The 11886-nt window shown below is 35.4% G+C and overlaps 1 protein-coding gene across 1 annotated transcript; it reads left to right on the top strand.

The window, feature by feature from the left end:
- The first annotated feature begins 7020 nt into the window (after positions 1 to 7020).
- Positions 7021 to 11407, top strand: LOC142621797 (uncharacterized). The gene is made up of 5 exons (XM_075795160.1): positions 7021 to 7732; positions 8705 to 8741; positions 8862 to 9098; positions 9201 to 9248; positions 10741 to 11407. The coding sequence occupies exons 1-5, from the start codon at positions 7431 to 7433 to the stop codon at positions 11221 to 11223; spliced, it is 1107 nt and encodes a 368-aa protein (XP_075651275.1). The 5' UTR covers positions 7021 to 7430; the 3' UTR covers positions 11224 to 11407.
- Positions 11408 to 11886: the final 479 nt, after the last annotated feature.

The raw sequence follows: 11886 nt of genomic DNA, 5'->3' as shown, positions 1-11886 counted from the left end.
TCTGCCAAAAGATTGATGCCAAAGTAGTTCTTTGCACACTTAATTAATGAACCTTTATGTCAATAAATACTACTGCCATTCATTGCCAATTTTGCTCTTGATAAGAGTGTCTAATCACTTGAGGTTTTTCATAATGGTCATTATCCTAATTTTTGTTTTTATTTTTATTTTTATATCCCTATCATATTGCTTATCTACAGCCATTTCACATAAACCATTTCTTATATTGTGTGACAGCCTATTATTTCTTTGGTCCTCTGCTTCAATTATTTTACCCATGCTTTTCTAGTAAAAAGTAAAGCTTGAGTTTTGTGATCTATTCTAGCAAATAGATGCTAGATTAAGCATGAGTACTTGTTTTACATCGAGACATATCATCCGCAAGAATTGCAGGTGTTTGGCTTGGCTCTCATTGTTTGACCTTAATAGCATTGCCACTAATAGTGTCCATGTTTCTCATTCCATTCACGTATCAGGATTTTAGAGCATTGAGGTAAACCACTGAGAATTTCTTTCTCAATTTGGGAGATTTGTTTGTTTACTACTCAGCAATTGGTTGAGTTTTATAGATGACAACCATGATCAAACAGATTAGGTTCAGGTTATTCTTCCTCTTTATTATCCTTTTTCCTTTTCCTTTTTCCCCACTTTGGTATGATAATCAATCTCATACTTATGTCTGAAAGATTTATTGTTCAGGATGAGTGGCACAAATGTGGTTGAAAATGATCCAAATGTTTCATGTAATCTCACCCATAGTTTGTCTTTGTGTGCTCGACCGCGAATGTTTTGAACCGTTGTGGCACCCATGACCCACTGATCTTGATGCAAGTGACAATCCCCTCTGGTTATTGACCAAGTCAAATTAGTTGTGCTTAGTGCTGACCAGCACCACACTATGAACTGCCACCCTTAAAATGATTGGGTGCTGCGTGCCATATTGAATTGGACAAGGCAAAGAAGTTTCAACTTTTTTGCCTCGAGGAAATCCTATGCCATATGCACACAATACTCTCTTCTGAATTGTTAATCTGGTGCTGATGTTCTTGATGACTAGTAAAACCTTCTCATGGGTTTCCTACTGCTGTGATTATATAAGTTTTGTTATTTGCTTTCTAAATTTAGGACCATAGAAACCGCCTAAAAATGTAATGTAAATCATGTGAGGCATTTTCAACAGTTCTCCTGCAGGTAAGAGACATGTCTAGTCATCCAATGACAATAACAAGAAGATAGAGTTAAGGTGAGTGAGACCCACCACTTGTTTCTCTTTCATTTGATTAAATATTATGGACCCCTTAGACACCGCAAACATCCCTTTATTCAGTCACTGACTACATTCCAAGTCACCCTTTAAGTTATATTAGTTGTTATTAAGTCATTTTTCACCCATAAGATTAGTGCTTGTCTTGTGACCTTGATTCCAAGCACAGTCCTGAAAATTAGGGTCCATGAGGTGTGGCTATTATCATGATTTGTTGCGTATGTATATTTGGGGTCCTACACAATATTTGTAACCAGAAAATCAAAGTGATTAGTTTTGACCAAAATGACAATATAATATGTGCAAATCTAATTTTTTAGATCTCTTGTGAACTTTTTCTTGGGTGCTGTCTTGGGATCCTAGAGATAAGAGTATGAGAAAGGTGGGTGTGATTTTCTCTGGAGCAACCTTTTCTTGTCTGGAGTATTTGGTTAGAATATCATCCAATGAGGCGCCAATCATGTTGGTATGCATGTGTTCCTCAACCTTTGTTTAAGAATGTTTTAGGGTTTACCATCATTCAGGGGTTTTGAGTAGTGGATTGAAGTGAAGAGTGTTACATTATTAGGACAAAACTTAGTTAAAATTTCTTAACTATTGTGCCTTTTCCAATTAAATTAGTTATGTATGCAGTGCAAACATTATTATCTTCTCAAAGAACAATTAAATTCAACCATACGACGTATTGACTAATATAATTTCGTAGTTGAATTTAATTAAGAAACCTAAATTACAACACCTAAGAAACTATATTTAAATTTTACCCATATTATTAAAACATAACATTTCTTGACTATGCCCTTCTTGAATAGAAAATAGCTTTACTTCGTACGGTACAGGGGCTACCAGGCAAGTTGGATCTCTGTTTCCCAATTTCCTGAAGAACTACATTAGCACGATATTTAACTGTTGAGTGGGGAATCAAAAAGCTCAAGACCTTTTAGGCCTTTTGTTAAAAGGTCTTTTGGTATTAAGCGTGGGTAAAAGCTTAAAAGGAGGTTCACTGTTTTAAAACATAATAAGTTAATAACTACTTTTCCTACCAAAAAAAAAACTACTTCATATTTTCATTTGTTGGGATATACAATTAGATAGTTTTAAGATATTATTAGTTTTACTATAAAATTTTACTAATTTATATGACAATTATTGTGATTAATGTCATATTAATCATACATTATATAAATTTGTTAATTACTTTTTTTGTATTGCATTTACAAGTTGACACCTTTCTCAAAAAGCAAAAAATTATACAAATCAATTATGAAAGATAGCACTAGCATCAAATGTGTTAAATGCTTAAACTTTAGCATTTAGCACAACTAACACAAAAATCACTTCCATGAGATATGTCAAATGCCAAATAAATTTGACACGAGATATTAAATGTTGTATTAATATCTAAGTCTTTTTTATTCAACTTTTTATCTCTTCTATACTAAAATATCTTTGGCTTCTCCCCCAATAGCCATTCACAAATAATAAAGAAAGAATATTAAAATAAAGTGGCTAAAGAATAGAAGGTATGACGCGGGGTGTATTGTTAAGTAATATGTTAAAATTGATAAAGTAAATTTTTTATATGTCAAAATAGCTTTTTTTTTTTTTTTTTAATATCTAACAGGGATGTCAATTCAGGTTAACATGTCATGTTTCTTTCGTATTGAGGTATGGATATTTCGCTTAATGGCTCAACTTGAACCCAACTTATTTAATAATCGTGTCATAACTCCTCAACACTAACATGACTTGTTAATGAAGTGGGTTGACACGATACAACCCACTTGACAAGCTTAATAAATGAGTCATGTTGGATTGATACAAATGTTACGCAAATCATTTCAATTCATTTAATAATAAACATATTATGTTGACACAAATTCAATCCATTTAACCTAAACAAAAACACCTAATTATTATTGTTATAAATTTAATAATAAAAAATTTAATACAAATTCATAACATCCTGTTAAGCATACAATTTAAAAGTTAATAATAAAATCAAATATTTAAAACACATCATCCAAAAGTTCAAAATAACATCAAAGTATTTAATAAATATTAAGTCTAAAACATAATACTATCCATCTAAAAATAAGTTCTTTATATCCCAAAAAAAGTGCATACACTTCAACCTTATTTCAAAATAACATAGTTCAACAAAAATATAACATTCATCTAAAAATAAATTCTTTGCATCCCAAAATAAATGCATCTACTTCAACTAAAATTCAAAATAAGATAGTTCAACAAAAATATAGCATCCACAAAACTCACCAAACGCTAAGTTTCAAAAATATAACATTGTTTATGTTTCTCTTAATTTCTTTTTAGTTTTCAAATATAGGTTAGATATAAAAAATATTTGATAAATCTAGAATAAAATGAATATTTACTTGTTATACGAGTTAAACAGGTTGTGTTAAATGAATCATTTTAGGTTGACACAAATAAATTGACATGTCAATTGTCGGTCACTCGAGTTGACCCACTATGACATATTTCTTTTCATAACGTTTTTGGATTGACTTGTGTAGATGCTCATTTTTTGTGGAAGCCCAACAAGAGGAGAAGCCCAAAGACATGGGCAGAAGAGAGTGGGATGGAAATGCCAATAAGTTAAGTGGCAGGAATAATGGATAATGGGTCCATAAAGCGAATAAATGGACACTGAAGAAGTAAATGGGCCTAAAAAGGTTCGGAAGAAAGAAATAACAAACTCATGGGTTGTATGGATATAGAAAAGTGAGAATGGGTCACAGCTGTCACAGTAGGCTCAAGGCAATGTAAGTAAAGAAAGTAAGGGGCAATGGAGAATCTATGAGCCTTAAGGAAGAAGTAAGAAGCACTTGGGACAGGGAAGCTTAAGGAGTTAGTAAAAGTCCATGGGAAACATAGAATTGGAAAGGGCTAAGGATGCCCCAAGAAAGTAAATGGGCCAAGGATGCCCAAAGGAAAGTATGTGGGACGAGGGAGCCGGTAAGTAGTAAAGGGCCCAATGAGTTTATTGGGTCTTCAGAGAAAGAATAAACAGAAAAGCCCGAAGAGGCCCAACAGACTTGGGTCAAGCAAGCCTCACGGCAGGCATAGCAGAATAATGCGGCAAGAAACAAATAACAAGGGCTAGAAGCATAAGAACAACCCACAATCGAGCAAGGACCAGCCCCTAAGAGAAGCAAACCATAAATACGAAGTCAGAGAAAGCAGCCCACGCCATAAGAAACCAAAGATGAATGGCAGATAAGGTAAATTAACTTTCAGACCATGGTAGACACATGAGCAGCTGGCATAACTTGGGTGAGCATAAGGCAAGGCATGTACAAGGCCTAGGCACCACTAGCCTGTACCCAGCCAATATAGGAAAACGGTGAGGTCATGGGTCAGAGGTAAGGGGGGTATGGTCTGGCGGTGGGGAGGGAGAAAAACTCATTTTCATGTTTCCTGCTCAAGTCCTTTTGGAGGCAATGTCCTGCTGGGATGACATACCACTCAAAAAAGGCAAAACTGAGTTGGAACCACTAGGTGCATGCCATGAGGGACGGAGAGAAGGGGAGTACTTACACTGTGGCAGGCAAGAGTGCCACAGCGAGCAAGCAAACAAAAGAGCTTTCTTTGTCTGGTGAAGTAGAATGGCACAACCAGCACAGGTAAGTGGCGCTAGCTGGATGACTGACCAGTCAGTAATGGTCGGCAAGAACACTCACACCAAACAAAAATGGTTAAGGGCTAAAATGGTAAAAACCCGCTACGGCTGGCCCCTATATAAAGGGACCTTTGCTATGCAGGGGAAGGGGACAGCAACCTCTGGGCTATAATCACTAGAATCACAAAGACAGTGAGAAAACGAGAGGAAAAAGAGAGAAAGAATTAGAGAAAAATAACAAAGAGAGTAAGGAAAGAAAAAAAGAAAAGAAAAGAAAGAAAGAAAGAAGGAATAGAGAGAAGAAGTAAAAAGAAAACAGAGGGATTAGAGTAGTAGGCATGCACCGAATGGGCCAATCTCCCTCTCCCCCTCCCTCTCCAACCCATGCTCTCTGGTAACGGAAAAGGATTTCTTTAAACACAAGTCATTCAGGCCCGCCCCTTCAAAGCTGTTAATTTCTCCCCCAGAGAGGTTAATTGCGTTGAAGAGGTGATTCCCCTTTTTGACTTAGGCTTGACATCATAATTTAATGCGGTAGGCTGACATTCTTTTCTTCTAAGCTTACTGTTATTCATTCAATACCTATTCTATTGTTGTTGTTTTCATAAGACAGACATTCCTTATCAAAGTCCATTACTTACTTCTGTCTGAATCATAATGGAATTTATTATTATTATCTTTATTATTATATTTGCCTGCCGTAGTTAACGTTACAGTTCTGTCTATCATGAGCATGTGATCAAAGCCTGATCAACAGGGGCATCGTTTGCGCACAAGCCAGACCAAGGAGGTTTGCTCTTGGACCTGTCCCAAATCCTTGATCTAGAAATCTTCGAGCCTAGTGCAGCAGTAGGCGGCCCAGCCCAACATTCGCAAAAAAGGCCCACACAACTTGTTTATGACCCAAATCCACTAAAGCCTAACCCTAACCTGTAAAAAGATTACGGTACTTGTCAAACATTGACACCCCTAACATTTGAAGCTAAAGATTTATATAATAAAATTATAGAATCTTCACCTGCTATATACTCTATACAATATATATGCTAATAATTTCAAATGCAACCATAGAATTGGAGTTGAATAGAGACAGAAAAGATACGGTCAAGTTTTACCATTGCCACTAACAAAATCCAGCTGATACTTTCTTTCCTCATGATTTTCATCAGGTGCAGTAGATGTAAGGTTCTGTTTGGTATAAAAATGACACCTTAGATCTGCCCTCATCAAAATTCACAATGTTTAATATTGGAGAAACGTGAAAGAATTGGTGTAGGAAATCTCAAAGCTTTGAGGTGATTGCTTGAATTAGGGACACAAAGTTGTCCTCGGTTCCATACATACCAGCTGGCTCTAGTCATTTGAGTTGAAAAAAAATTTGTCTATTTCATGTTGATGAATCTCCAAAGTCCAAACGGCCGTCCAAAATAGTCACTACTGGTACACATGAAATCTTCACAAGTGGTCCATACTCCATGCCCCATAGTTATCTTAAAATCTTGGATCTTAAAATCTAAAAAAGAGTACTTTACTTAGAATGAAAGCCATTATTATACTGTTTTTGAGCGAATATTAACAATAATAGACTGTGATTGATATACAATAAAAACAATATAAAAAATAGTTTTAGGTAAAAGTAATGATACTAATTATAATTTATTATCTCAAATATTATAAAAAAGAGCGATTTTTATTCTATGTCTATAATGTTATTGAAAGTTAACTATTTAACGTAATTTATCCGAACTTGTTTTACACGGTTGTGATTAAGAGAGGTAGAAATATCTAAATTAATATTTAATAAAAACTAATTTTTTATTTAAAAAAAAAAAAAAATGATCAAATCAACGGCTATATGTATTCAAATCAAGTCCAAAATGACAACTTATCTAGTCCACAAAGTATGACGTGCTATTTGGGTTCAACGGTACACATCCATCACCATTAGCCACTATTGGCAAAGCTTACTTCTTAGTTCTTATACAAAAGTAAGTTGTAACTTCTTAACCCTATATAAATTTATGTCTAATCTCCCTTGACCCCACCAACATCATTAAGTTCCCATGGTCCCAAAGTTAAAAAAAGAAAGCATAGTAAAAAGCAATCTAAGATCTCTCTCTCTCTCTCCCTCTCCCTCTCACACAAATTTAACATTTCAATCTCTCTTTTTTCTCCCAATAGCCACCACCATAGAAACAAGCAAGCTCACTTTTTTTTATTCTCTCTTTTCTCTCTCTCTCTCTCTCTCTCTCTCTCTTTTCCTAATGCCAAAAAGTTTAATCTTCTGGAAAAAAGAACAGAAAAGAGAAAAAAAAATTTAAGAATGGAATGTCGATCTAAAACCCATTCACTCTTTAACTAATAATAAACAAAACTAAGCCACACCCCTCCCCAACCAAAAAAAATAAAATAAAAACAGAAAAAAAAAAGTTAAGTAAAGAAAAGAAAAACAGAGATAGAAAGAAACAGAGTCACAGAGAAAAACAGAGAGACTGAAACAGAGTCACAGAGTGAGAGAGAGAGATGGGTGGGGTGACTTCGTCGATGGCGGCCAAATTCGCCTTTTTCCCGCCGAACCCACCTTCGTATAAGCTTGTGAAAGACGAGCTGACTGGTCTTTTGCTTCTCAGTCCCTTTCCTCACCGAGAAAACGTTGAAGTTCTGAAATTGCCTACTCGGCGAGGCACTGAGATTGTTGCTATCTACATTAGGCACCCTATGGCCACTTCTACTCTGCTTTACTCTCATGGAAACGCCGCCGATCTGGGCCAGATGTACGAGCTCTTCATTGAATTGAGCATCCACCTTCGTGTCAATCTCATGGGGTACTATCCAACTCTTAATTTTAGCTTCTCTTTTTTCCTGTGCAAGATTTGAGCTTCTTGCTGCTTTCTTCTCATTGATTATTTTGTTTTGGCATCTGGGTATTTGAAATTTTGAGCTCTTTTGTGCTTTCCTCTTACTAATTTTTTGAGTTTTGGTAAATGGGTTTTTTAGTGGTTCTTGGGCTTTAGATGTAGGCTGATTTTGATTCTGTGTTTGTTTTTGGTTTGTAAGAAGTGGGGGGATTGGGAATTCTGTGTTTTAAGCTCGGGCTGTTGAAAAATAGCTGAAAATGAAGATTTGGTTGCTCTACATGTAGTCCTAGTATGATTTAATTAGGATTCTAGATTCAATTGGAATGGAAGATTATATAATTTGTGTTGCTGTTTCTTATAAGTAGAATTTAATTGAATTTAGATGAGATTAGTTTTTGTGAGGAGGTTAGGCTCTTTGATCTACCTGAGTACCTTTTCCTTCATCTCAAGTAAACATGTGCCTTTCCCTTTGTGTACTTAAAAAAAATATACCTAAGATAGTGATAACTTTACCTTTTGCAATGCAGTTCGATCAATTGAACTCTACTAGAATTGGGGAGTGGGTTCCAGTACTTTTTGATGATTTTATAACTTACAACAAAAAAGGAAAAAAAGAAAAAAGAAAAGAAAAGAGAATACATAAATAGGTGTAGCTTTGTGACTGTAGTGGGGAATAACTTGATCTTTCTGTATTAGTTTACTACATGATTACTTACTCGTGCCTATGTTTACTGCGGATAGGCATCCCATGCTAAGTATCTGAGTACAGTATGGTTCACAAGTTTCAAGTGTGGGTGTCTTATTGGATGTGATTATGATATCCTTGTTGGGGAGTGAAAACTTTGTATCTTGTTTGTTGATGTATTCTTAGTTATGGACAAAGTGATGATCTAAGCATAAAAATGGCAGTTTTCTGATAGACATTGATATTTTTTGCAGGTATGATTATTCTGGGTATGGGCAATCATCTGGAAAGGTTTGTTGGAAATTTGGATTTTTTTTTTTGGCTACAAAACTATCTATTTCTGTAAATTATGTGGCGCTAGTGGTAGCAACTGAAGCACCATCTAAAGTAGATGTCTTTTCTGTGTGGCAGCCTAGTGAGCAGAATACATATGCAGATATTGAAGCTGCATATAAGTGTCTTGAAGAGAGCTATGGTACTAAGCAGGAGGATATCATCCTTTATGGGCAATCTGTTGGAAGTGGCCCCACTTTGGACCTTGCAGCTCGACTGCCTCAGTTAAGAGCAGTTGTTCTGCACAGTCCCATACTCTCTGGCTTAAGAGTTATGTATCCTGTAAAGCGTACATATTGGTTTGACATTTATAAGGTAATATTTGCTCATTTTACCTTGCATAATTATTTGGCTTAATTTATACATTTATGGTTTCTTTGATCTAACGGGATGCTGTGTTATGTTGTTTGAGTGCAGAATATTGACAAAATCCCACTGGTTAATTGTCCTGTTCTTATCATTCATGTAAGTATGCTACTCTAAATGCTTTCTGTTTTTATAACCAAACATGCTAAAAAATCACTCCTGTAATACGTAGATTTACGAGGCACTATTTCATAAATATGACCCAGTTGATTCTTTATATGCTGCAGATTGTAATATAATTTGATATAGTGGAAGTTAACATCCTTTTTTTATAGCTTGAAGATCTTTAATCTTTAAATTGATCATGAGATGAGGAATTTGCTCACTAAGTTAATGTTTCTGGTTACATGTGTCATTTATCTTTAATCGTCTGCACTTCTTAATACTTCTGCACCTGGCCATTTTCATAATTTTTTTTTTCCCTGTTGTATATGTTCATTATGGGAAAACATGTTTGCCTTTGACTTGAGGAACTTCATATATTATTTCCTTTTTCTTCCTTTTGAATGTCTTATTGCTTCTGTACAATCTTATTTATCGCCAATTTTGCCTTTCATTTTGTCCCATGTCAGTTAGGTTCTAGACTAATTCTTTTCAATCAAGTCTGATATAACTAGCACTGAATTTGTCTTTTGGCCCATGAAGGGATTCAAACCCAACATCCAAACAAGAAGATTACAGTCATGTTAATAAGCACTAATTTCCAGTTTAAGAGGATGGGCAATTTAGACACTATGTTAATTATGGTTCATAAAAGAAATACTGCTGAATCTGAATCACCGTTCATCAACTCAGTGAGTAAACTTAGGGATGAGTTGAGTTTCTTTTCTAATTTAGTGTTTGGATGGTTAACACATTTTCCAGGTTCCATTATTTCAGAGGATTTTATATTGATGTGTCCATTTTGACCTTTAGAGGGATCATAAAATAATTAGTCAAAGAAGGAAAAGAATTGAGTGTAGACATTATAGAAAGAGAGTGCCTTCCAGTTTTCTTTTCTTCTATTTACTTTCATGTCTCTTTCTTGGGGAAAAAAAGTGAGGAAATTCTGGGAATTGCACATTCAATTCAGTGACATTACATTACTTATTTAGACATTCAAAGATAGAAAAATGCTAAAGCTACTACCAATTTTCCACAAAAGCTTACAACTGAAATGGCAATGCATGTGTTTGGCGTTACATCAATAACATGATAAATTCCTTTGTTTAAAAGTTGGCACATCAGTTTGTAAGGACTATATAATAAAATTTGCAATAGTTGTAAGATCACTCTAAGGGATACATTATTAGTGGGTAGCAGGAGTGAACCCACATTCCTTAGTTCAAATCTTCCTTCGCCCTCTGCCTGGTGCCAAACATATCAAAAAATATATATTTCTAATCCAATATTAATAGCTTTTTCTTCAGTAAAATCTTCTAAGGTTAATGAGCCATGGTCTTTCCTCTCTTAGGGAATTCATTTTTAAGTAAGCATTTTTAATCGATGTTTGCTTCCCACCAAAAGAGTTTTCTGAAATAAGTGGAAATGCTACCACATGCTGCTATAAATTAATTTTTTTGTAGTCTGACTCTTTTATATCCTTTTGTAGGGGACTTCAGATGAAGTTGTTGATTGCTCCCATGGTAAGCAACTCTGGGAATTGTGTAAAGAGAAGTATGAACCACTATGGCTTAAGGGGGGAAACCACTGTGATTTGGAGCTCTATCCTGAGTATATCAGGCATCTGAAGAAATTTATATCAACAGTCGAGAAGTCTCCTTCCCAAAGATACAGTTCCAGGAGAAGCACAGACCAGTTTGAGCAACCTCGAAAGAGTACTGATGTATTTGAAGTTTCTAGAAAGAGCACTGATCGGAGAGAGAAACCAAGGCAGAGCACTGACAGGCCTGAAAAACTGAAAAACCTGTCCAGTAATGTTGATAAGCTAGAAAAATTAAGAATCTCTTTTGACCATGTGGAAAGGTCTCGGAGAAGCGTGGATTGCCACGAGAAGTCTCGAAAAAGCATTGACCACCAGTTGGAAAGAGCACGGAAGAGTGTTGACCGGCTGGATAGAATACGAACTGGGTAATTTTTCTTATAACCAGTTGTAAAATTCATCAATGGGTTTGGTGTTGTGGGAAAATTATTTGGGTTTTTTTTTTCCCTTCTTTTTTTGATCTTATTTTATGGTTTTCCAGCTGTGTAGTTTGGTTTATGGCAATTCTATAATAACTATCGTACGAAATGAGAAAAGGTATGGTGTTACAGTGGGATTTCTGATTTCTCTTTCATTTTAGATTGTAACTCCATTTTCTTTAATTTTTCGGTTTTCAGTCATTCTATTTTAGACCCAGATTTTCCTTCAGTCAATTATACCCAACACTTAAAGTACGATCCCCTCCACTAATATGTGTTCTACCAATCATGTAACTGGGGGGGAAGGCGGTTGGGTTTCTTAATTGAACTTTTAAAGGTCTCCAAGAAAATGCATATTGTAAATCCTTAATGCTATTGAGGACCTATATAAATTCTGATATAAAAAATGCTTTACCCACGTGTACTGCATGGGATCCATTATAATGAGGTTCCCACTAACTGCACCAGTGAGATGAAGAATTGCAATATGAGTTTGGGGTCCATCAAAACCGTGTGGTTGAAAGAAATTTGTAGTTGAGTCTCATATCTCAAGCATGTCTGGGAGCCCAAGTAGATTCACGGTGTGCACGCCCATATTAAGCATGAAACAGCTTTT

Source organism: Castanea sativa, chromosome 1 (genome assembly GCF_040712315.1).
Source record: "Castanea sativa cultivar Marrone di Chiusa Pesio chromosome 1, ASM4071231v1".
NCBI classification, from domain to species: Eukaryota; Viridiplantae; Streptophyta; class Magnoliopsida; order Fagales; family Fagaceae; genus Castanea; species Castanea sativa.
Note: the sequence above shows the minus strand (reverse complement) of the source record. Positions and strands in the feature narration are given on the sequence as shown.

Excerpts from the sequence above, each read along its gene's own strand:
- LOC142621797 (XM_075795160.1), top strand. The coding sequence starts at position 7,431 with ATGGGTGGGGTGACTTCGTCGATGGCGGCCAAATTCGCCTTTTTCCCG. Across the intron at positions 7,733-8,704 it reads CTTCGTGTCAATCTCATGGG|GTATGATTATTCTGGGTATG; the intron begins GTACTATCCAAC and ends TATTTTTTGCAG. Across the intron at positions 9,099-9,200 it reads ATTGGTTTGACATTTATAAG|AATATTGACAAAATCCCACT; the intron begins GTAATATTTGCT and ends GTTTGAGTGCAG.